Source organism: Microcaecilia unicolor, chromosome 6, assembly GCF_901765095.1.
Source record: "Microcaecilia unicolor chromosome 6, aMicUni1.1, whole genome shotgun sequence".
In the NCBI taxonomy this organism is placed as follows: Eukaryota; Metazoa; Chordata; class Amphibia; order Gymnophiona; family Siphonopidae; genus Microcaecilia; species Microcaecilia unicolor.
The window spans coordinates 264,862,092-264,883,881 of record NC_044036.1 but is presented as its reverse complement, the minus strand read 5'-3'; the positions used below and the strand labels follow the sequence as shown (position 1 = coordinate 264,883,881).

The following is a 21,790-nucleotide window of genomic DNA, read 5'->3' as shown; positions in this document are numbered from 1 at the left end:
TGTCCTTAGCGGCTCATCCAGATTTGGCACGGTTTCTTAGAGGGGTGCTTCAGCTCCGTGTTCCCGTGTGGGCACCTTGTCCAGCTTGGAACCTGGGGTTAGTATTGAAGGCCCTTCAGGGGGCTCCCTTTGAACCGCTTCGGCGTGCTTCAGAGAAAGATTTGACACTGAAGGCCGTCTTTTTAGTGGCCATTACCTCGGCGAGACGGGTGTCAGAGCTCCAGGTGCTGTCCTGTAGAGACCCTTTTCTGCAATTTTCAGAGTCAGGGGTCACGGTTCGGACCGTGCCTTCCTTCATGCCTAAGGTGGTTTCAGCGTTTCGCCTAAACCAGCCTGTTTTTCTTCCCTCCTTTGTTGAGGAGGAGTTTCCAGGTTCATTTGGGCAGTTGCACCTTTTGGATGTGTGCAGGACTCTGTTGCAGTATCAGCGAATTACAAATTCTTTCAGGACCTCTGATCATCTTTTTGTGCTGTTTTCAGGTCCTCACAAAGGGTTTTCAGCGTCTAAAGCCACTATTGCCCATTGGCTCAAAGAAGCTATCTTTTCAGCATATCTGCAGTCTGGCCGGGCTCCGCCTGAAGCCTTTAAGGCACATTCCACAAGAGCGATTTCCTCTTTCTGGGCGGAAACTGGAGCACTATTTCTTCATGAGATTTGCAGTGCTGCAACATGGGCTTCTAAGCTCTCTTTCGCCAGACATTACAGGCTGGATGTGGCTGCCAGGAGGGATGTGCGTTTTGGAGCACAGGTGCTAGCGCGTGGTGTGGCTTGTTCCCACCCTATTTAGGGATTGCTTTGTTACATCCCATACGTAATGGCTTCATCTGCTTGATGACAAGGAAGGGAAAATTAGATTCTTACCATGATAATTTTCTTTCCTTTGCTCATAGCAGATGAAGCCATGAGCCCTCCCTGTATGATTGTCTGTATTGCAGTGATTCTGATTTTAGGTGCTGTTCTTGTTTCCTGAAGTTATATTCCTTGGGGAGTCGGAAAACAGTCTTCAGGATTCTTGTTACAGTTATAGGAGGATGAGTTCATTCCCTCCAGTTCATATTTTGGGAGGATGAGTTTATTCCCTCCAGGAGGATGCAGGTATTCCCTCCGTTTATACAAAGTGAAGGACGAGTTTATTCCCTCCAGGAGGATGAGTTCATTCCCTCCTTTTTTGAGTTCATGCCCTTGTTAAGGGGCAATCGTTCGCTGTGAGGAAAGTTCATGTTATTCCCATTGCGGTTTGCCATACTGCTTTGGAAGCTTCAAATACTGAAGAGGCAGTGGAGCTAGCTGGCCATGAGGCACTGAGATAAGTTGAGTGCTCTCTATCTCCCCCATGCTGGTTGATGGACACAATCCTTACGTAATGGCTTCATCTTCTATGACTAAAGGAAAGAAAATTATCATGGTAAGAACCTAATTTTCTCTTTTTTAAGTGCTGGAAATGGCACGTGATGGGGGCAGGCACTACTGCTGGGCTCCTGCAGTTGCCCGATGGCAGTGCCAAAATTGTGAACGGCAAAGCAGTGGTACAGGTACCACCGCTTTATTAAAAAAGGGCCGTAAAATTAGTAAGTGTATAATTTTATGATAATTGTGCTTTGCTTGCTGCTTTTTATGTAAGTATCCTAATAGTGAATTTCATTCTAGACTCCCTCCTTCTGGCCGTTGGGACTGGATTAATTTTAATAGCATTATGAAAATATTCCATTAAACTCTCATAGCCATGCCTGACAGAGAGTGAGAACCAAAGTATGCAAATCTTTCACACACATTCATTATGGCAATCTTTAAAAGACACAGCTAGCTAGGTGTGCCCTCGGGAGAGGGTAGGACAATGATGGCCTAGTTTGAATTGAGTTTCTGATGTTATACAGGCATGCCACGTTCTTATAATATTACTGCAGCTCCATACAAATTTTTACAGTGATATTAGAAGCCCAGTCTTCTCTACTAAATTAATATTGTGAAATGAGGTGCAAGTGATGTATTAGGAAGACATTACTAAAATTGATACTGTTCACAAAATCACAGCTGCCTCTTGTGATTACAGTGATCATTTACAGTAACATTATCTACCAAAACAAAAATCACTAGAGGTCTTCCTTTGTTGGAGTTAATCCATTGACTTCAATATTCATGACAAAATAACATATTTATGATTGGTGTAAATGTGTTTTTTATAAAATCTAACCCAAGATGTAACTAGTTGGGGGGAACGGGGGTTGGTTGATAGCCTAGTTAAGTTTATTGAATGAATATTGCAAGAAGTTGTTTTGAGTACAGTCACCTGCCTCTTTTTTTTTTTTTTTTTTTTTTCTTCCCACTGAATTGATTTGATGACTTCCCCTCTGCTGAGCAGCTGCTGCTCTGATTAGGACAGAGTTCAAGTAACAATCAGGAAGGGTTTTGTTTAAGACTGTTCTCTTTGTCTGTTGCAGGTGTATTAAAAGAAATAACTCTAAGAACCTGCTCAGCTGTATGAACATTGGGGTTGTCTGGTGATCAGGAGCTTATGAAGAGATTCTGTCACACAAAACAGTGCGTAAAGACGACTATAAGAAAAAGGGAAGAACAAGACAAAAAGAAGCTGAATTTCTGTAGCACATGATGGTAGGTAATTTTCCTGCATTCCCACATTCTGAACCTCATGTTTAATGTTGTGAATGCAAGGAGTAAGATTTCAGAGAATCTTTATGTGATGTAATACTTGCTTGATAGCACTCTACAGTGTAAGTAAAGTGAATGGAATTTGATTTATTACAGAGGCCTTAAAACCACAGAATGGAGCCTTGTGAGTCTGCAGCACATGAATTATTAAATACAAATGAGAGGATGTTCATAAAAGAACATTTTCTACTTAAACCAGCATTAATAAGCTGTTGCTGTCTGCAGGGTGACCTTGAACTGTGGTTTGCATAACAAAAATATGGCACTTCTTTTCCCTGAGGTTATTTTAACATTTTGTTTCATTTAAAGCCTATTGTTTACCAAACTATTAATGTGAACATACTTTTGTCTGTATGTATATACATTAGAGTATAAATCATGATGGAAAAAGTGTTGGCTCACTATATTAACAATTATATATTAGTAAGTTAAAAACAAAAAGGGTTTTGTACAATTCTAACATTGCAATTTAAAGTTTTTAAATTGTAAGAGAAAACCAGTTAAAAATATTAATTCACAGCTGCCTCTTCCACATGTACAATTTGAATTTTATATTTGTTCACCTTTCTAAATCAAAATGCAAGGCACTTTAAAATTGGGACAAAAGATTGTGACATATGTGACAGGAAGACAGCATAAATCCTGTGATTACTGCTTAACAAACAAACGGGACACATACCTATGTGGTGGCAACCAGAAATATCACCACTGTGGTTTAACTGTAAGAAATAAATTAGGTATGTGTCCCGTTTGTTTGTTAAGCAGTAATCGCAGGATTTATGCTGTCTTTCTGTCACATATCTCACAATCAAGAGAGGGATGTGGATTTATTTCCTGAGTATTGGCCGATAGTTACCTATTATATTTTGATATCATGTTTCATTAGTTAAAAAAAAACATTCAGGGATGACTGGTGATTTTTTTTTTAATTTTATTGAGTATAGAAAACACAAATACAGTCAAATGCTGAATAAAGCACATAAATTTCAATCAGTACATCTTGCTGATCAAAGAACACTTCATACCATAACTCTTTGGCATTATGCTAAAAGAAAAGACAAACGTATCGATAGCAAAATTAACTCCTTCCTTGTCATCAAGCAGATGAAGCCATTACGTATGGGTTGTGTCCATCAACCAGCAGGGAAAGATAGAGAGCACTCAACTTTTCACAGTGCCTCATGGCCAGCCAGCTCCACTGCCTCTTCAGTATTCTCTATCTCCCCAAGCAGGGTGGCTGCAGCTTCTTCGAGCTCCATCAAAAATCTGCCTGGGGGTGGCTCCTGGCTTGCCAGTTGTTAGCCGGGGTGTTAGAGGCTATAGCAGCTTCACTTTGAAGACACATAGGTTAGCCCTTTCCCTGCCTTACCCATGCCCCCGTGGATGTGGACTTGTTAGCTTGCTTTTCCTTGTCCTTTCCCACTCAGTGGATGCAGGCACATTGGTTCGCCTTTCCCTGCCTTTCCCACTCATCTGAGCCTCCGGAGTTCTTATTACCTCTGCTTTCCTCACAGCGTTAAAAAAAAAAAAAATGGAACAGAGGTTTTCCTTTGATTCTTCTATGGGACCAGAGCTGCGATTCTCGGTCCGGTGAGATAAGAGTGTTTTCTAACTCCTCCGGGGTGGGCCCGCGATCGGGGCGTTTTTGGCGCGAAACCGCCATTTTGAATTTTCCCGCCGTTTTTGGCGATGGCTGCAGAGAATGTAAAGCGCTGTTCCCGGTGTGGCAAGCGCAAATCAGCAGCGGGGCTCTATAAATCGTGCTATACAGGTGTAAGAGTCGGCCTGAGCATGGCGAGCGATGATTCTTCCTGCTCAGAGCTGGCAGTGGATGCCATTTTGAATTCTCAGCATGGCGCGGCCTCCGTACAGACGGAGAGCCCGGGGGGGGGGGGGGGGGGGGACCTTGAATTGAGGCTATTCAGGGAACAGCTAGCCCCGGACGGGATCTGGGTGCCCAGGGCGAGTTTTTCTCCCCTGATTTTGTGTTATTATTGCATAAAGCATACATGCTGAAAAGAGCTCTCCCTAAAGGGTCGTCTAAGGCCCCTTCTATTGTCCCCCCGGTGGATTCTGGCCTGGGACTGCCCGCTGAGGCTATTTTCCCTGATAATTGGCATAAAGAAAAGCGTAGAAGGGCTAATTCCCCTTCAGATTGTGGTGCACCTCCTTCCCCCCCCCCCCCTCCCCCCGTGGTTGGGCTGTGAGGATTCGGAGAGTTCTGGCAGGCCTTCGTGGTCTGAGGAGCCAGAGTCAGGTGAGGATTTTCCACCGTGATGAGCTGCCAGCGCTTATTTCAGATGTCCTACAGAGCCTGACAGTGGCACGGCCTCCTCTGTGAATCCTAGGATGGCTAGTACCAAAAAGCCTGCTCGAGCCTTTCCTTTGCATGACTCCATCCAAGAGCTTATTTCCGCTCAGGCGGGCTGACCCCGAGGGACCCTGCGCTCCGTCATTGCTGCTGAATAGCCAGGAGAGTTTCTCACGTCTCTAGACCTGAAAGAAGCTTACTTGCACATACCAATTTGGCCCCCGCACCAGACGTTTCTGAGGTTTGCGGTGTTGGGAAAACATTTCAAGTTCCTGGCCTTGCCTTTTGGCCTCGCCACAGCTCCCCGAACCTTTTCGAAGGTAATGGTGGTAGTAGCTGCTTTGCTCAGGCAAGAGGGTATCAGGGTTCACCCATACCTAGACGACTGGCTCATCAGAGTAGACTCTGTAACAGAGAGCTATCAAGCTACACCCAGAGTGGTCTCAGTACTTCAGTCTCTAGGCTGGGTCGTCAATATGGCCAAAAGTCACCCGACCCCCTCGCAATCTCTAGAATATTTGGGGGCCAGGTTCGACACAGACTCGGGCTATGTATACCTACCCGAGCTAACGCGGTGCAAGCTTCAGAATCAGGTCCGTCTGCTCCTGAGGATGCACGCCCGTGAGCTTGGGACATTGTCCAGCTGCTGGGATCGATGACAGCCATATTGGAAGTGGTGCCCTGGGCGAGAGCGCACCTGAGACCTCTACAGTATTCCTTACTTCAAAGATGGTCTCCAGTTTCTCAGGATTATCAATGCAGACTTTCTTGGCTCCCTGCGGCCCGACTCAGCATGGAGTGTTGGCTCTCAGACATCATGCTGCGGCAAAGAATGCCGCTGGCGCTCCCCGATTGGTGTCTAGTAGTGACAGATGCCAGCCTGAAGGGCTGGGGCGCACATTGCAAGGGGAAGCATGCCCAGGGTCTATGGACACCCGAGGAGTCGGAGTGGTCCATCAACCGCCTGGAGTTGAAAGCGGTGTTTCAGGCGCTTCTGGCCTTTCAGGTGACCCTGGAAGGATTGGCTGTCAGAGTGATGTCGGACAACACGACAGCAGTGGCCTACATAAATCGACAAGGCGGCACTCAGTGCAGAGCTCTAGCCGCGCAGGCCGAACAAATTTGCCACTGGGCAAAGCTGCATCTTCAGTTTCTGTCGGCAGCTCACATTGCAGGTCAGAGCAACGTGCAAGCCGATTATCTAAGCAGGCATCAGATCGATCCAGCAGAATGGGAACTAGCAGACGAAGTATTCCTGCAGATATGTGCCAAATGGGGCAAGCCCGTGATGGATCTTATGGCGACAAGTTCAAATGCCAAAGTCCCGTGCTTCTTCAGCAGACGGAGAGATCCTTGCTCGGCAGGGTTGGATGCCTTGACTCAGCCCTGGCCTCCGGGCCTACTATATGTGTTCCCTCCGTGGCCCTTGATAGGGCGCGTGCTCCTGTGGATTCGGATGCAGCCAGGAGAAGTGGTCCTCATCGCCCCGGATTGGCCCAGGAGGCCTTGGTATGTGGACCTCCGACAGATGCTAGTGGATGCTCCCCTTCCTTTACCTCTGGTACCGAACCTGTTGTCACAGGGCCTGGTAGCCATGGAGGACGCCTGCCGCTTTGGTCTTATGGCATGGCGATTGAGAGGGCGCAATTGAGGGACAAAGGCTATTCAAACACAGTCATTTCCACTCTTCTGCAGGCCCGCAAGCATTCCACTTCCGTGACTTATGCCAGGATTTGGCGCCAGTTTGAATCTTGGTGTGCTTCAAAAGCGATCACACCCATGCGGGCTCCTGTCTCGCCGATTCTGGACTTTTTGCAGGATGGTGTACAAATAGGCTTGGCCTATAATTCCATGCGGGTGCAAGTGGCAGCGTTGGCCTCCCTTCGTGGTAAGGTTGAAGGCGTGTCTTTAGCTGCTCATCCAGATGTGGCACGGTTTCTTAGTGGGGTGCTTCGGCTCCAGCCTTCTGTGCGAGCACCCTGTCCAGCTTGGAACCTGGGGCTAGTTTTGAAGGCCCTGCAGGCTTCTCCTTTTGAGCCGCTTCGGTGAGCATCGGAGAAAGATTTGACACTAAAGGCCGTTTTTCTTGTGGTCATTACTTCGTCGAGACGGGTGTCAGAGCTCTAGGCGCTGTCCTGTAGAAACCCATTTCTGCAATTCTCAGAGTCCGGGGTCACGGTTCGGACCATGCCTTCCTTCATGCCTAAGGTGGTTTCAGCGTTTCACCTAAACCAGCCTATTTTCTTGCCCTCCTTTGATGAGTTTCCAGAATCTTTTGGGCAGTTGCACCTGTTGGTTGCCAGGAGGGATGCGCTTTTTGGAGCACAAGTGCTTGCGAGTGGTGTGGCTTGTTCCCACCCTATCTAGGGATTGCTTTGATATATCCCATTCGTAATGGATTCATCTGCTGCTGATGACAAGGAAGGGAAAATTAGGTTCTTACCTTGGTAATTTTCTTTCCTTTAGTTACAGCAGATGAATCCATGATCCCTCCCTGATTGACTTTGTTTTGTGTTCAGTTTTTCCTGCAGACATGTTCCCTCATTGGGAGAAGTTGGAAAACAGTCTTCAGGATTTCTGTTCTACTAGAGGAGGTTGAATTCGTCCCTCCTTTGTGTTATTGCTCCTGTTCTGGGCATTCGTTCGGTGTGAGGAAAGTTCATGTTATGCTACTTTGCGGTTTAACACTGCTTTGGAAGCTTCAAAATACTGAGAGGCAAATGGAGCTAGCCGTCCTAGAGGCACTATGGTTTTCAGTGTTCTCTATCTCCCCCTGCTGGTAGGTGGACACAACCCATTCGTAATGGATTCATCTGCGGTGACTAAAGGAAAGAAAATTACCAAGGTAAGAACCTAATTTTCCCATTTCCTATACCCTCCCAAATAACCTCCTCACCCCTAAACTGAACCCCTTCAACTTCTACCCCTACCCCCAAGAGAAGTGCCGTGAGAGACTAAGAGGACTTAAACCAGATGTTCTTATACAGACAGTCCAGCTCTCCATTGTACAAAAGGATCCCTAGTACATATGAAAGATAACATTTTGCTTTTACACAGTGCAGTCAGCTTATTCATCCGACACACAAAGTCCACCTTGGCTATTAGATAGTAACACGTAGGTATCTGGGATTGTTTCCACAGAGCTGCTAAGGCTAGGCGGGCTGCTGTCATAATATTAAAAGTCAGCTTACAGTATTTCCTCGGCAAGTCCACAGCCTTAATATGCAGAAGTCCACAACCCATGCTGGCTGGAGTCGATATACCTAAGATATCTTGGAGGAGAGCAAAAACCATTGTCCAAAAGATCTGCACCTTCGAGCAGTTCCTTCAAATATGTATGAAAGTCCCTTGCAGTCCACAGTTACGCTAACATTGATCAGAAGAGAAGGGATAAATTTTATGTAGGTGTTCTGGGGTGAGATACCACATATATAGCATCTTATATCCATTTTCTACCATATTGCTTGCTATAGACACCTTAAGCAACCTACTTTCCTTAGCCTCAGCAGCAGATGAATCCAGGGACTGGTGGGTTGTATCCGCCTACCAGCAGGTGGAAATAGAGACACTGAAGAGATAGCAGTGACCCTGGACGCCCAGCTCCCTATCACCTCAGTATATCTCTTTCTCCAGCAGGTTGTGGACGGATTCCTCCCGGCTCCTGGATTCTACTTGAGGAGGCTCCTGGGCTAGTCTGCCAGTTGAGCTTGGGGGCGTGTGGCTGAACGGTGCCCACCTTAGAGACATACTTGTTTCGCAAGTCCCTGTCCTACCCTGTCTCCTCTGCTCTCTTAGCTCCCTGTGCTGCAAAAAAAAAAAAGTTTCTCCTCACAGCTCTGCAGCTTACAGCCAGCTTAAAAAAAAAAAAAGCAGACGGGCTCGTCTGGTTTTCTGAGCAGCTGTCAGACTGTAGGGAGCTGGAGTACAGTAAGCTCCTTTTGAGAGTCGTTGCCGCTTGAAGCAGTTCTCTGCTTCGACAAGCGATTTTTTTTGTTTTGTTTTGGAGGTGTTTCGCTTCGGCTCGGGGGGGGGGGGGGGGGCGGCGGACCGTGCTATGGCGGCGGAAAGTGTCAAATAGTGTTCCCGTTGCAGCTCTCACCGTTCCACAGCGGGCGGTTGCATAGCTCGATGCTCCAAGGTCGTGCCTGACTTGGAGGGGTCTGGGGAGATTGTAAAAGTCGTGTCGGCTTTTCAGTTCAATCAGCCAATTTTCCTTCCGGAGATCGGATTTTCTGCAGAAATTTTCTCTTCTAAGACGGTTGGATGTTTGCCGCTCCCTTGTCCGCTATCTTCAGATGACGAATGACTTTCAGTGTTCAGATCATCTTTTTGTCCTTTTTTCAGGCCCTAGACGGGGTTTACCTGCTTCCAAAGCAACCATTGCTCGGTGGCTTAAAGAAGCCGTTCTTTTGGCTTACCTTCTGAAAGGTCAGATTCCTCCTGACGGTTTGCGTGCCCATTCGACTCGCGCTCAGACTACTTCTTGGGCGGAAACAGGGGTCCTTTCTCTGAACGACATCTGTCGAGCGGCCACTTGGGCTTCTCACCATTCTTTTATTAAGCACCACAGATTTGATGTTTCAGCGTGGGAGGATGTGCTTTTTGGGGCGATGGCTTCCCACCCTAATTAGGGGATTGCTTTGATACATCCCACCAGTTCCTGGATTCATCTGTTGCTGAGGCTAAAGAAGATAAAATTAGGTTTTACCTGATAATTTTCTTTTCTTTAGTCGCAGCAGATGAATCCAGGATCCCTACCCTGTATTGTTCTAGCGGCGCCTTTCCTTCTTCAGATGAGGCATCTGTTTTCTGAAATTAAGGTGAAATGAATGAGAAGAAAGAAAAAGAGTTACTACAGTTATTGATGATGTTTTTTCTACCAAGTTCAAGTTATGGGTTCGGCTGTTGCCACATAGTTGTGAGGAGTGTTCTTGTTTCAAAATTTTATCCTTATCTTCTGCTTTGCGGATGCGACCTATACTGAGGTGATAGGGAGCTGGACTTCCAGGGTCACTGCTATCTCTTCAGTGTCTCTATCTCCACCTGCTGGTAGGCGGATACAACTCACCAGTTCCTAGATTCATCTGCTGCGACTTAAGGAAAGAAAATTATCAGGTAAGACCTGATTTTACTATATATTTGTTCCCAATCCTATCGCGTATAAGCCCTCCCCAAAATACCCTCCCATCTGCATGCATATTGTGGGAGCATCTTATAAAAGCAGAGCTAGGTAAATCTGGGAAATACAGCCTCTTCCACTCCCTCCCTGCATTGCCCGCTCCATGAGAGTGGTTTCCTGGCTAAGTTATTTAAGCGCCTGACTACAGAAGAAGTGGGAAATTTGTCCATATTGATAAAAATCATCCTTATGTATACCATTGGTATGTATACCATTTACGTATACCAAATTCCTCCGCTAAATCAGAAAAAGGGATCACCCGTCCGTCTTCTACCAACTGACCCTGCTGTGACAAACCCATGCCTGCTCAACGAGCATAGCGAATATCTGATCTCTCTGGCTCAAAACCCTCTGCAGCCTGTATAGGTGTATTCTGAAAGTAGGATCGCCCAGGAAAGAAGTGCTGTCGAAAGGCCTCCAAATCTGTATAGCTAGAGCAATAATTGGACTGAATGACTGGTGATTTTAAAGCATGCAGTGCCACAAATGTTTCGTATCTGTTTTTTGTTAAGGCCTCAAACTGGTCTGCTTGTTCTTTTGTCGTCATTTTGAAGTTTGCAGATTGATTGCCCTGTTGTTTCCTGGGACTTCAAAATTGGATACAGTAGATATTGTTGTGTCGCTTGAGGGCTTACAATGTAAAAGGTCCTTTTACTAAGGCGCACTAACAAACTTAGCACGCCTGCTAAATGTCATATAGCCCATAAGAATATAATGGGCTGCTGGCATTTAGCATGTACTAATCGTTAGCACGTCTTAGTAAAAGGCCCCCTAAGTTTGGTGTCTGAGGTGATGGACTAAGTGATTCTCCCAATGCCACCAGGAGCACCAGTGGGTGAACTAGGGATGTGTAGCAGGTTAAGAACTGGCTTTCCCAATTCTTAACCTGCTACACTAACTGCTAAATACAAACCAGCATTTTTTTTTTAATTAATACAAATTAGGTTTTTTGCTTCAGACCAGCTGACATAAAGAGAACACTAGGGCAGCTTTGTTTGTGACTTCAGCAGTGATGTTTTGTGAGTTGATAGGGAATCAATAGTGGGTTTGGTGAATTAGATTATTTAATAAAATATAACATTAGTCTAGAATAGGGGTGGGCAACCTGCATCTCGTGGGCCAAATGTGGCCCATCATTGAATTTTATGTGGCCTGTGAGACCTTGGGAAGTATACATGGAAAACATCATTTAACTAGAGTTTTGTTAATTGTAAATATTGTATTTTGCAAATATTTTCAGAATAGTCTCTCTAGCAGTTTTCCATCATGTTTTAATTACATTTTTACTTATGTTTTCATGTCTTGAATTTTTTTTTTGTTTTTTATTTGACTTAAGAACATAAGAGTAGCCATACTGGGTCAGACCAATGGTCCATCTAGCCCAGTATCCTGTTTTCCAAACAGTGGCCAAGCCAGGTCACAAGTACCTGGCAGAAACCCAAATCATGGCAACTCTCCATTCTACAAATCCCAGGGTAAGCAGTTGCTTCCCATGTCTGTCTCAATAGCACACTATGGACTTTTCCTCCAGGAATTTGTCCAAACCTTTTTTAAACCCACATACGCTAACTGCTGTTACCACCTCCTCCGGCAAAGAGTTCTAGAACTTAATTATTTGAGTGAAAACATATTTCCTCCTAAAAGTATTTCCACGTAGAGGTCACGTGATGCATTAGAGAGAGGAAGACGTACTTCCATGCTCTCTTAGGCCCCGTTGCCCGATCCCGATAAAAAACCCGACAGAAGTTGAAATTAGGGTCCTCAGGATACCTTCGGAGGCGTGAGACCGGCCAATGGATAAATTCGTTGAGCCCCAGTCGAAAACGATGCCCGGGAGAGGAGCGAAACGGGAAAAAGAGAAGCCGCAAGTGACTGGTGGTGAGGAGGAGCAGACCAAGCGCGAGGGGCTGACTTTTACGGTGGAATAATTAAAACAACTAACGGAGGCAATGGGACTGGCGATCGAGCCCAAATTGGACCGTTTGACGACCCAAGTAGCAAACCTGGAATCGCTGCTAACTGAAACGACGCAGCGGACCAGAGAACTCGAGCGCCGGGTCTTGGACCTCGAAGATGCCAGTGGCCCTTCCGCAAACCTGATCAAAAAATTGACTACCTCCGTTGACCAGTTAGCTGCAAAAGTTGATGATCTCGAGAATAGGTCACGGCGAGCTAACCTACGAATTGTGGGCTTTCCGGAAGCAGTTGGAGACCGGAGTCTGGTGTTGGAGCTAGAGAAGTGGCTGAAGGCAGAGTTCGTGTTATCTGATAACATGGGGCCGCTGTGTCTTGAAAGGGCCCACCGCGTGGGACGATACCAAGATGGACGCCAGTCTCCGCGAGTAGTGATAATAAAGATCCATAACTACTTACACAAAGCCGAAATTTTGCGAGCCTACAGATTGAAGCGGGATACAACAAAATACGAAGGGCAGTTAATTCGTATTTTTCAAGACTACTCCAGTATTGTGTTCAATTCTGGTCGCCGCATCTCAAGAAAGATATAGTAGAATTGGAAAAGGTGCAGAGAAGGGCGACTAAAATGATAGCGGGGTTGGGACGACTTCCCTATGAAGAAAGATTAAGGAGGCTAGGGCTATTCAGCTTGGAGAAGAGACGGCTGAGGGGAGACATGATAGAGGTATATAAAATAATGAGTGGAGTGGAACAGGTGGATGTGAAGCGTCTGTTCACGCTTTCCAAAAATACTAGGACTAGGGGGCATGCGATGAAACTACAGTGTAGTAAATTTAAAACAAATCGGAGAAATTTTTCTTCACCCAACGTGTAATTAAACTCTGGAATTCGTTGCCGGAGAAAGTGGTGAAGGCGGTTAGCTTAGCAGAGTTTAAAAAGGGGTTGGACAGTTTCCTAAAGGACAAGTCCATAAACCGCTACTAAATGGGAAAAATCTACAATTCCAGGAATAACGTATAGAATGTTTGTATGTGTGGGAAGCTTGCCAGGTGCCCTTGGCCTGGATTGGCCGCTGTCGTGGACAGGATGCTGGGCTCGATGGACCCTTGGTCTTTTCCCAGTATGGCATTACTTATGTACTCAGCCTCCCTCCAGGAGAAGAGGAAGCAATTCAATCAGATTTGCTGTCGCCTGCACGAGCTTCACACCAACTTTGTTACTCTACCCAGCATTGCTAAAGGTGAAACATGGAGGAGGTTGGAAATCATTTGATAACGCAATGGAAGCAGCAAACTTTCTGCAGCGGCTGGAGAGCAACCAGAATGAAGCCATGGTGGACCTGAAGAAGAGCTGAGCGATCGGGATGAATCTGCTGAGGACTCTAAGAACTGTTTGCAGTGAGGTACCTGGGTTCCAGGACCTAAATTGTTAAGGGTTAGACATACAGTGGGGGAAATAAGTATTTGATCCCTTGCTGATTTTGTAAGTTTGCCCACTGACAAAGACATGAGCAGCCCATAATTGAAGGATAGGTTATTGGTAACAGTGAGAGATAGCACATCACAAATTAAATCCGGAAAATCACATTGTGGAAAGTATATGAATTTATTTGCATTCTGCAGAGGGAAATAAGTATTTGATCCCTCTGGCAAACAAGACCTAATACTTGGTGGCAAAACCCTTGTTGGCAAGCACAGCGGTCAGACGTCTTCTGTAGTTGATGATGAGGTTTGCACACATGTCAGGAGGAATTTTGGTCCACTCCTCTTTGCAGATCATCTCTAAATCATTAAGAGTTCTGGGCTGTCGCTTGGCAACTCGCAGCTTCAGCTCCCTCCATAAGTTTTCAATGGGATTAAGGTCTGGTGACTGGCTAGGCCACTCCATGACCCTAATGTGCTTCTTCCTGAGCCACTCCTTTGTTGCCTTGGCTGTATGTTTTGGGTCATTGTCGTGCTGGAAGACCCAGCCACGACCCATTTTTAAGGCCCTGGCGGAGGGAAGGAGGTTGTCACTCAGAATTGTACGGTACATGGCCCCATCCATTCTCCCATTGATGCGGTGAAGTAGTCCTGTGCCCTTAGCAGAGAAACACCCCCAAAACATAACATTTCCACCTCCATGCTTGACAGTGGGGACGGTGTTCTTTGGGTCATAGGCAGCATTTCTCTTCCTCCAAACACGGCGAGTTGAGTTCATGCCAAAGAGCTCAATTTTTGTCTCATCTGACCACAGCACCTTCTCCCAATCACTCTCGGCATCATCCAGGTGTTCACTGGCAAACTTCAGACGGGCCGTCACATGTGCCTTCCGGAGCAGGGGGACCTTGCGGGCACTGCAGGATTGCAATCCGTTATGTCGTGATGTGTTACCAATGGTTTTCGTGGTGACAGTGGTCCCAGCTGCCTTGAGATCATTGACAAGTTCCCCCCTTGTAGTTGTAGGCTGATTTCTAACCTTCCTCATGATCAAGGATACCCCACGAGGTGAGATTTTGCGTGGAGCCCCAGATCTTTGTCGATTGACAGTCATTTTGTACTTCTTCCATTTTCTTACTATGGCACCAACAGTTGTCTCCTTCTCGCCCAGCGTCTTACTGATGGTTTTGTAGCCCATTCCAGCCTTGTGCAGGTGTATGATCTTGTCCCTGACATCCTTAGACAGCTCCTTGCTCTTGGCCATTTTGTAGAGGTTAGAGTCTGACTGATTCACTGAGTCTGTGGACAGGTGTCTTTCATACAGGTGACCATTGCCGACAGCTGTCTGTCATGCAGGTAACGAGTTGATTTGGAGCATCTACCTGGTCTGTAGGGGCCAGATCTCTTACTGGTTGGTGGGGGATCAAATACTTATTTCCCTCTGCAGAATGCAAATAAATTCATATACTTTCCACAATGTGATTTTCCGGATTTAATTTGTGATGTGCTATCTCTCACTGTTACCAATAACCTACCCTTCAATTATGGGCTGCTCATGTCTTTGTCAGTGGGCAAACTTACAAAATCAGCAAGGGATCAAATACTTATTTCCCCCACTGTACATTTAGTAGTACACATAGCATGGGGGGGCCTTAGGCATGGCAGTGACCTCGTAACCCGTGGGCAGAACGGGAAGGTTGAATGTAGAGTGGGGGAGGGGGGAGATTGGGGGGCAGGGGGAGGAGGGAGGGGAAGGGGGGGACTCTTTAGGACAGGATGACAAGGTAGTAGGAGAACGAGGGACAAATAGCGAGCCACTGGAGGATTAGTCCTCCTGGGGAGAAGGGCTGGGCTCTCCGGGAGTACAAAAATAGTGCAATCTCTGAAGGTCTCATCAAATAAATTTCGGTGCATAGGGTGCCGGTCCGAGTGATATCTTGGAATGTTGCTGGAATTTCATCACCGATAAAGCATTCCAAGATATTAAATCAGTTGAAACATCACAAAGCCTCCATTGCATGCCTGCAGGAAACAAAGTTGACGGACAGAGCATGAGAAATTAAAACAACAGTGGGTGGGGGAGTTGTACTATTCTTCATCAGGAGCTAAAAGGAGTAGCGATACTGATTAAAAAGGGTTTGTTCTGTGAATCCAGACTGGTATTCAAAGACCGGGAAGGTAGAGTGGTACTGCTTCAGCTGAGAGTGGGCGGGGAAAAATTTTACTTGTGTGCAATATATGGTCCAAATGAGCATTACACCGTTTTCTTTCAAACTCTAATCACTTTAGGGCTTCAGTATTCGGATGCCCCCTGGGTGTGGGCGGGCGATTTTAACCAGTCCATGAATCCCTTGCTATATAGATCCTCGGGAGGGGGGGGGGGGAGAGAGAGAGAGTTCTTCCGGTTTTCTGCCAGTCATTAGGGCTGGTGGACCCTTGGCATCTGTTGCACCCTTCCACAATAGACTATACCCATCAATCGAGGGTCCACTGGTCCTGGTCTAGGCTGGATTACGTATTGGTACAACAGTCTCTCTTTTGTAGAGTTACCCAAGCAGAGGTAGGCCCTCTGGAAATCTCAGATCACTCGCCGATCTGGGTAGATCTAACATTTGCTATCCCAGGGGAATCGGGCTACCCGTGGAGGTTCCCCTCCTTTCTGCATAGGGATCAAAGGTTTATGGGTTATGTACAAGAACAATGAGCCCAGTATGTAGCAAACAACCAAGGCTCTTGTGACTCGCCCACAGTCTTTTGGGAAGCCTCGAAGGCGGTCATTTGGGGAGGGATAATAGCGTATATGAGTGCCAGGGCGAAGAGACTCTCGGCAGGGATAATCCGATTAGAACAGGACCTAAGGCTAGCAAAAAAAAGATATATACAGAGTCCCTCCCCAGGAGACCCGAGAAACGTGGATCACCACGAGTGTGGCCTTAAATTCATTGATTCATGAGCAAACTCAGAAGCGATTGTGGTTGAGAGGCTTAAACTTTCAGAGTTATGGGAATAAACCGGGAATGTTATTGGCCCAATTAGCGCGGACACGCATTCAAAGGAAACTGATCACATCTATTACCTCTTCAAAGGGGACCCAGGTTTGCAACTCTGAAAGGATTGCAAAGGCATTCTATACTCATTTTTCTGAGGTGTACTGGGGGGTGGGGGGAGAGATTTTATTGATATGCCAGCTGATGACTTCCTGGAAGATGCAGACCTTCCCCGACTCTCGCAAGCTAACCGGAGACTCCTCTCGGTACCAGTGCGGACACAAGAGATACAACGGGTTATTAAGGCTCTGCCATTGGGCTCTGCGCCAGGACCTGATGGGTTCTAGGCAGAATACTATAAAGTCTTGCCAGCACAGTCTTGCGCAGCCCTAATAGAATATTACGAGGCAGTGGTGGAGAGGGGGTTCTTGTCGGCTAGAGAAAATGAGGCACTGATCACATTGATTCCTAAACCTGGTAAAGCTAGTGATAGAGTAGATTCATACCGCCCCATATCCCTGATCAACGTGGACCTGAAGATTCTAGCAAGAATTTTAGCAGACCGCTTGGCACCATGTATGGACTCGTTAATAGGAGCTCACCAAGTGGGGTTTCTTAGGAATAGACACTTGGTACTTAATGTACGGAAAGTGCTTCTGTCGATCGCTCAGTGCAGAACCAGGGAGTCAGATCTATTGTTGGCAGTCTAGATGCCGAAAAGGCATTTGATAAGGTAAGATGGGAGTACTTATTCCAAGTTCTAGACTATGTAGGTATGGAGGGCTGGTTTGTACAAGCAGTAAAAGTGTTATACACAGACCCCACAGCGAGGATATTAGTTAATGAAATAAAAACTCCCCCATTGAATATCCGAGTGGGAACGAGACAGGGATGCCCCCTCTCCCCATTATTATTCTTACTATATTTAGAACCGCTGTTGCGCACTCTGGAGGTGGACCCGGATATTACCGGAGTGCAACTTTCACCTCACCCAGTAAAGGTCTTGGCATTTGCGGACGATATGTTTTTGACTTTGACCCAGCCGCAGCGGTCCCTCACTAGAGCGCTCTCAGCTATTCAAGAATTTGGTTGCTACTCTGGGTTAACCTTGAACCTTCAAAAATCGGTAGCTCTCCCAAGTAAACCTGAAATAAAGGCAAAGTGGGGGGTGGGGGGGGGGCGGGGGCCCTTGGGGTTGCAGTGGGCGGAGGAGGAGGTGACCTATCTAGGGGTGCGAATCCCAATAGATCTGAATTCACTGTATGTGAGCAATATGGCCTACCTGAAGGGCCGAGTGGCTAAGACCTTACATGGATGGCGAGCCCTTCCCATCTCTTTGTTGGGGAGGGTGGCACTTTATAATATGGTGTTGCTTTCAGTCTGGATTTACACTTATCAAACACTTCCCCTGTTTCTGACTTGGAAGGATAAGCGATGGTTGCATAAGCAACTAAACTACTTTTTATGGCAGGGAAAGGGAGCGCGGATGACCATGTCCAGAGCAGTACTCCCTAGAGATAAGGGAGGGCTAGGATTGTTAGATCTTCGGCTTTTTTCAGTGGCAAGTGGTATGCGCCACCTTTCAGATTGGTTTCGGAGTACCCAGTTTTTTTCCCATACACCAACTGAAACACAATGGATGGGCTCCCTGCATTTTTCCAGCTGGCTTCACACACCGGCGGGCAAGGCGCCAAATTTGGGGGCAGTGTCACCGATCTTCCGCCCGCTGCGACAAACATGGAGGTGGCTATGCAAATTTTTCACACTAAACAAAACAGTGTCGCCATTACTACCCATCAGAGGTAATCCGGATTTCCCAGTGGGGGATACCTCTAGAGCCTTCAGAGATTGGACTGATAGGGGGGTACTCTATTTGAGCCAGGTGGTAGATGAACGGGGTGTTATGAAACCTTATCATGATCTTTGCAGGGAATTTAAACTGAAAGAACGAGATAACTTTGCATACATATAACTTAGTCATTATGTGAACTCTTTACCTAGAACGTCCCTGACTGGGGATGCTTGGGAATGTTGGAATGCTATGTTTGGACTAGATGCACAGTCTCAGATTCCGTTGAAGTACTTTCATGCACACCTAAGAAAACACTTAAAACCTAACAACTTTGTCCAGGTGGCACAGAAATGGAGTGCAGAACTGGAAAAGCAGATAACTCCGGAACAAATTCAAACTTGCCTCTCACGAACTTCCCGGATGGCAGTGAACGTGTGCTGGTGGGAAATTCAATATAAGTTTGTCTTTCGACTTCACATCTCACCACAGTGAGCACATCGGGCCACTTTGCGAAGCACTGATAATTGCCCCAAGTGTGGAGGAGGAGACGCACATCTGGGACATATGTTTTGGACATGCCCAGAAATTCAAAAATTTTGGAAAGCTATGGTGACACATGTATTGGATATGTGGGGAGTCAGGTGGATTGCTTCCCCAAAACAGTTGTTTGGTGATTTTACTATCGAGGGGCGAATAAGGCCTGGACTAAAAGCATTCCTCCAACGGGCAACTCTGATGGAGAAAAAGGTGATTTTACAGCACTGGCTTGGTCAGGAGTGCCCTTCAATTGCTCAGTGGCGCTCCACAATGATTCATGTGTGTTCCTTGGAGCGTAGAGGTAGCCTCGATTTAGCGGCCAAGAAAGGAGATACATTCTATAAAACCTGGGCACCATTTTGGGATACGTTAACTCCAGTGGCTCGGAGTAGGGTACTAAATGCCTGAAGAGGGAAGGGAAAGTGGGGGGGAGGGTTGGGGGGGGGGGGAAGGAGGAAGTTAGGGGTATTGTTGGGAGAAAATATGTATACAAAGTTGTTATTCTTTTTATGAAAAGTGGATTACCTTGTATGTATAATTGGAAACTAACTATAGTGTCCATGCTCTGTAAGGTTTGGCTTGAGTTAATAAAAAGGAATATTTAAAAAAAAAAAAAAAAAAAGTATTTCCACGTAACTTCCTTGAGTGTCTCCTTGTCTTTGTACTTTTGGAATGAGTAAAAAATTACTTCTACTCGTTCTACACCACTCAGGATTTTGTAGACCTTGTACCCCTCCTAATTTAACTCTTGACAGCTAATATAGGGGCCCTTTTATTAAGCTGTATTAGGTGCTAATGCGGCCTAATGTGGGGCGTATAAAGCGTACCACATTAGCACATACATATTGCAAAACTAAGCACCCGGGTTATTTTTGGGAGGGGCGTGTTGGGCTGGAGAATGGGCATGAATTCGTTAATTAGTGTGCTGACATCACTCACAGCATGTCCATAACGTGGGAATTTTTTTTAATGGTCACACACTAATGCTAACATTAATGCATAGCCATATATTCAACAAATAGGAAAACGCCTTTTTTGATGGCCATGCTAAAAATGGGCTTAGCATGTAATGGGGCAATTCTGGTCACCACATCTCAAAAAAGATATAGTGGAATTAGAAAAGATACAGATAAGAGCGACAAAAATGATAAAGGGGTTGAGACGAATTCCCTATGTGGAAAGGCTAAAGCAGCTAGGGCTCTTCAGCTTGGAGAAAAGATGGCTGAGGGGGGAGGTATGATAGAGGTTTATAAAATAATGAGTGGAGTGGAACAGGTAGACGTGAATCGCTTGTTTACTCTTTCCAAAAATACTAGGACTAGAGGACACATAATAAAGCTACAAAGTAGTGATTTTAAAACAAATTGGAGAAAATATTTCTTCACTCAATGTGTAATTGAACTCTGGAATTTGTTGACAGAGAATGTGGTAAAACCAGTTAGTGGTTTGAATAACTTCAAAAAGGTCCATAAGCCATTATTAAAATGGACTTGGGGAAAATCCACTGCTTATTTCCAGGATAAGTAGCATAAAATATATTATACTATTTTGGGATCTTATAACCTGGATTGGCCACTGCTGGAAACAGAATGCTGGGCTTGATGGACCTTCGGTCTGTCCCAGTATGGCAATGCTTATGTTCTTATTCTTATGTAAGGTCGCAATAAGCCCATTTCTTAGCGCAGCTTAGTGAAAGGGCCCCATAGAAATTAAACAAGCTGATATTTTACATGAACCATTATAAAGAAGCATGATATTTTGGTTCAGTAATCATTTATTATCCATATAGATATAACAGCATAATTAATAATTTCTCAGATTGAGAGGCATAATCGAATGCGGACGCCCAACTCCATGGGCGACTATCTCCGAGGACGGGTTCATGAAGGGGCGGGACAGACCATATTTTCGAAAAAGATGGGCGTCCATCTTTTGTTTTGATAATACGGTTGGTGCCGGGCAAATGAATCAGATTTGGGTGGATTTGAGATGGGCAGTATCAGTTTTCAGCGATAATGGAAACCAAAGCCGCCCAGCTCAAAAACGAACAACTCCAAGGCATTTGGTCGTGAGAGGGGCCAGGATTCGTAGTGCACTGGTCCCCCTCACATGCCAGAACACCAACCGGGCACCCTAGGGGGCACTTGTAAAAAGTAAAAAATTTTTTTTAAATACCTCCCAAGTCCATAGCTCCCTTACCTTGGGTGCTGAGCCCCCCAAATCCCCCCAAAACCCACTCCCCAGAACTCTACACCATTACCATAGCACTTATGGGTGAAGGGGGGCACCTAGATGTGGGTTCAGTGGGTTTGGGGTGGGGGTTTGGCATTTACCAGCACAAGTGTAACAGGTAGGGGGGAGGTGGGCCTGGGTCCACCTGCCTGAAGTCCACTGCACCCACTAACAACTGCTCCAGGAACCTGCATACTGCTGTGATGGAGCTGGGTATGACATTTGAGGCTGGCATACAGGCTGGCAAAAAAAAGTTTTTAAAGTTCTTTTTTTTGTTGGGAGGGGGTTAGTGACCACTGGGTGAGTCAGGTGAGGTCATCCCCGATTCCCTTCGGTGGTCATCTGGGCAGTTGGGGCACTTTTTGGGGACTTGTTTGTGAAAAAAAAGCGTCCAAAAAAAGCGTCCCAAATTCTCGCTACTGCCGCCCTTCTTTTTTCCATTATCGGCCGAGGGCGCCCATCTCTCCTCGGCCGATAAACACGCCTGAGTCCCGCCTTTACCATGCCTCCGACACGCCCCCGTCAACTTTGTTCGTTCCTGTGACAGACTGCAGTTGGAGGCGCCCAAAAACGGCTTTCGATTATACCGATTTGGGCGCCCATGAGAGAAGGGTGCCCATCTCCCGATTTGGGTCAAAATATGGCGTTCTCTTTCGAAAATAAGCCAGATTGTGTTTTAAATGTAGACATATAAAAATGACTGCTGAAGAAGGGTTATTTTCAGTCTTCTTCATGTATTCTCCAAATAC

General features: G+C 46.1%; 1 protein-coding gene across 7 annotated transcripts in view; it reads left to right on the top strand.

The window, feature by feature from the left end:
• The window catches only part of STRBP (spermatid perinuclear RNA binding protein), a 482,484-nt gene that overhangs the window by 92,072 nt on the left and 368,622 nt on the right, over positions 1-21,790 (top strand). For all 7 annotated transcript variants that reach the window (XM_030207341.1, XM_030207340.1, XM_030207342.1 and 4 more), the window contains one exon: positions 2,440-2,611. In XM_030207341.1, coding sequence (XP_030063201.1) covers positions 2,606-2,611 — 6 coding nt within the window. In that variant the 5' untranslated portion in view covers positions 2,440-2,605. The remainder of the gene's footprint in view (positions 1-2,439; positions 2,612-21,790) is intronic.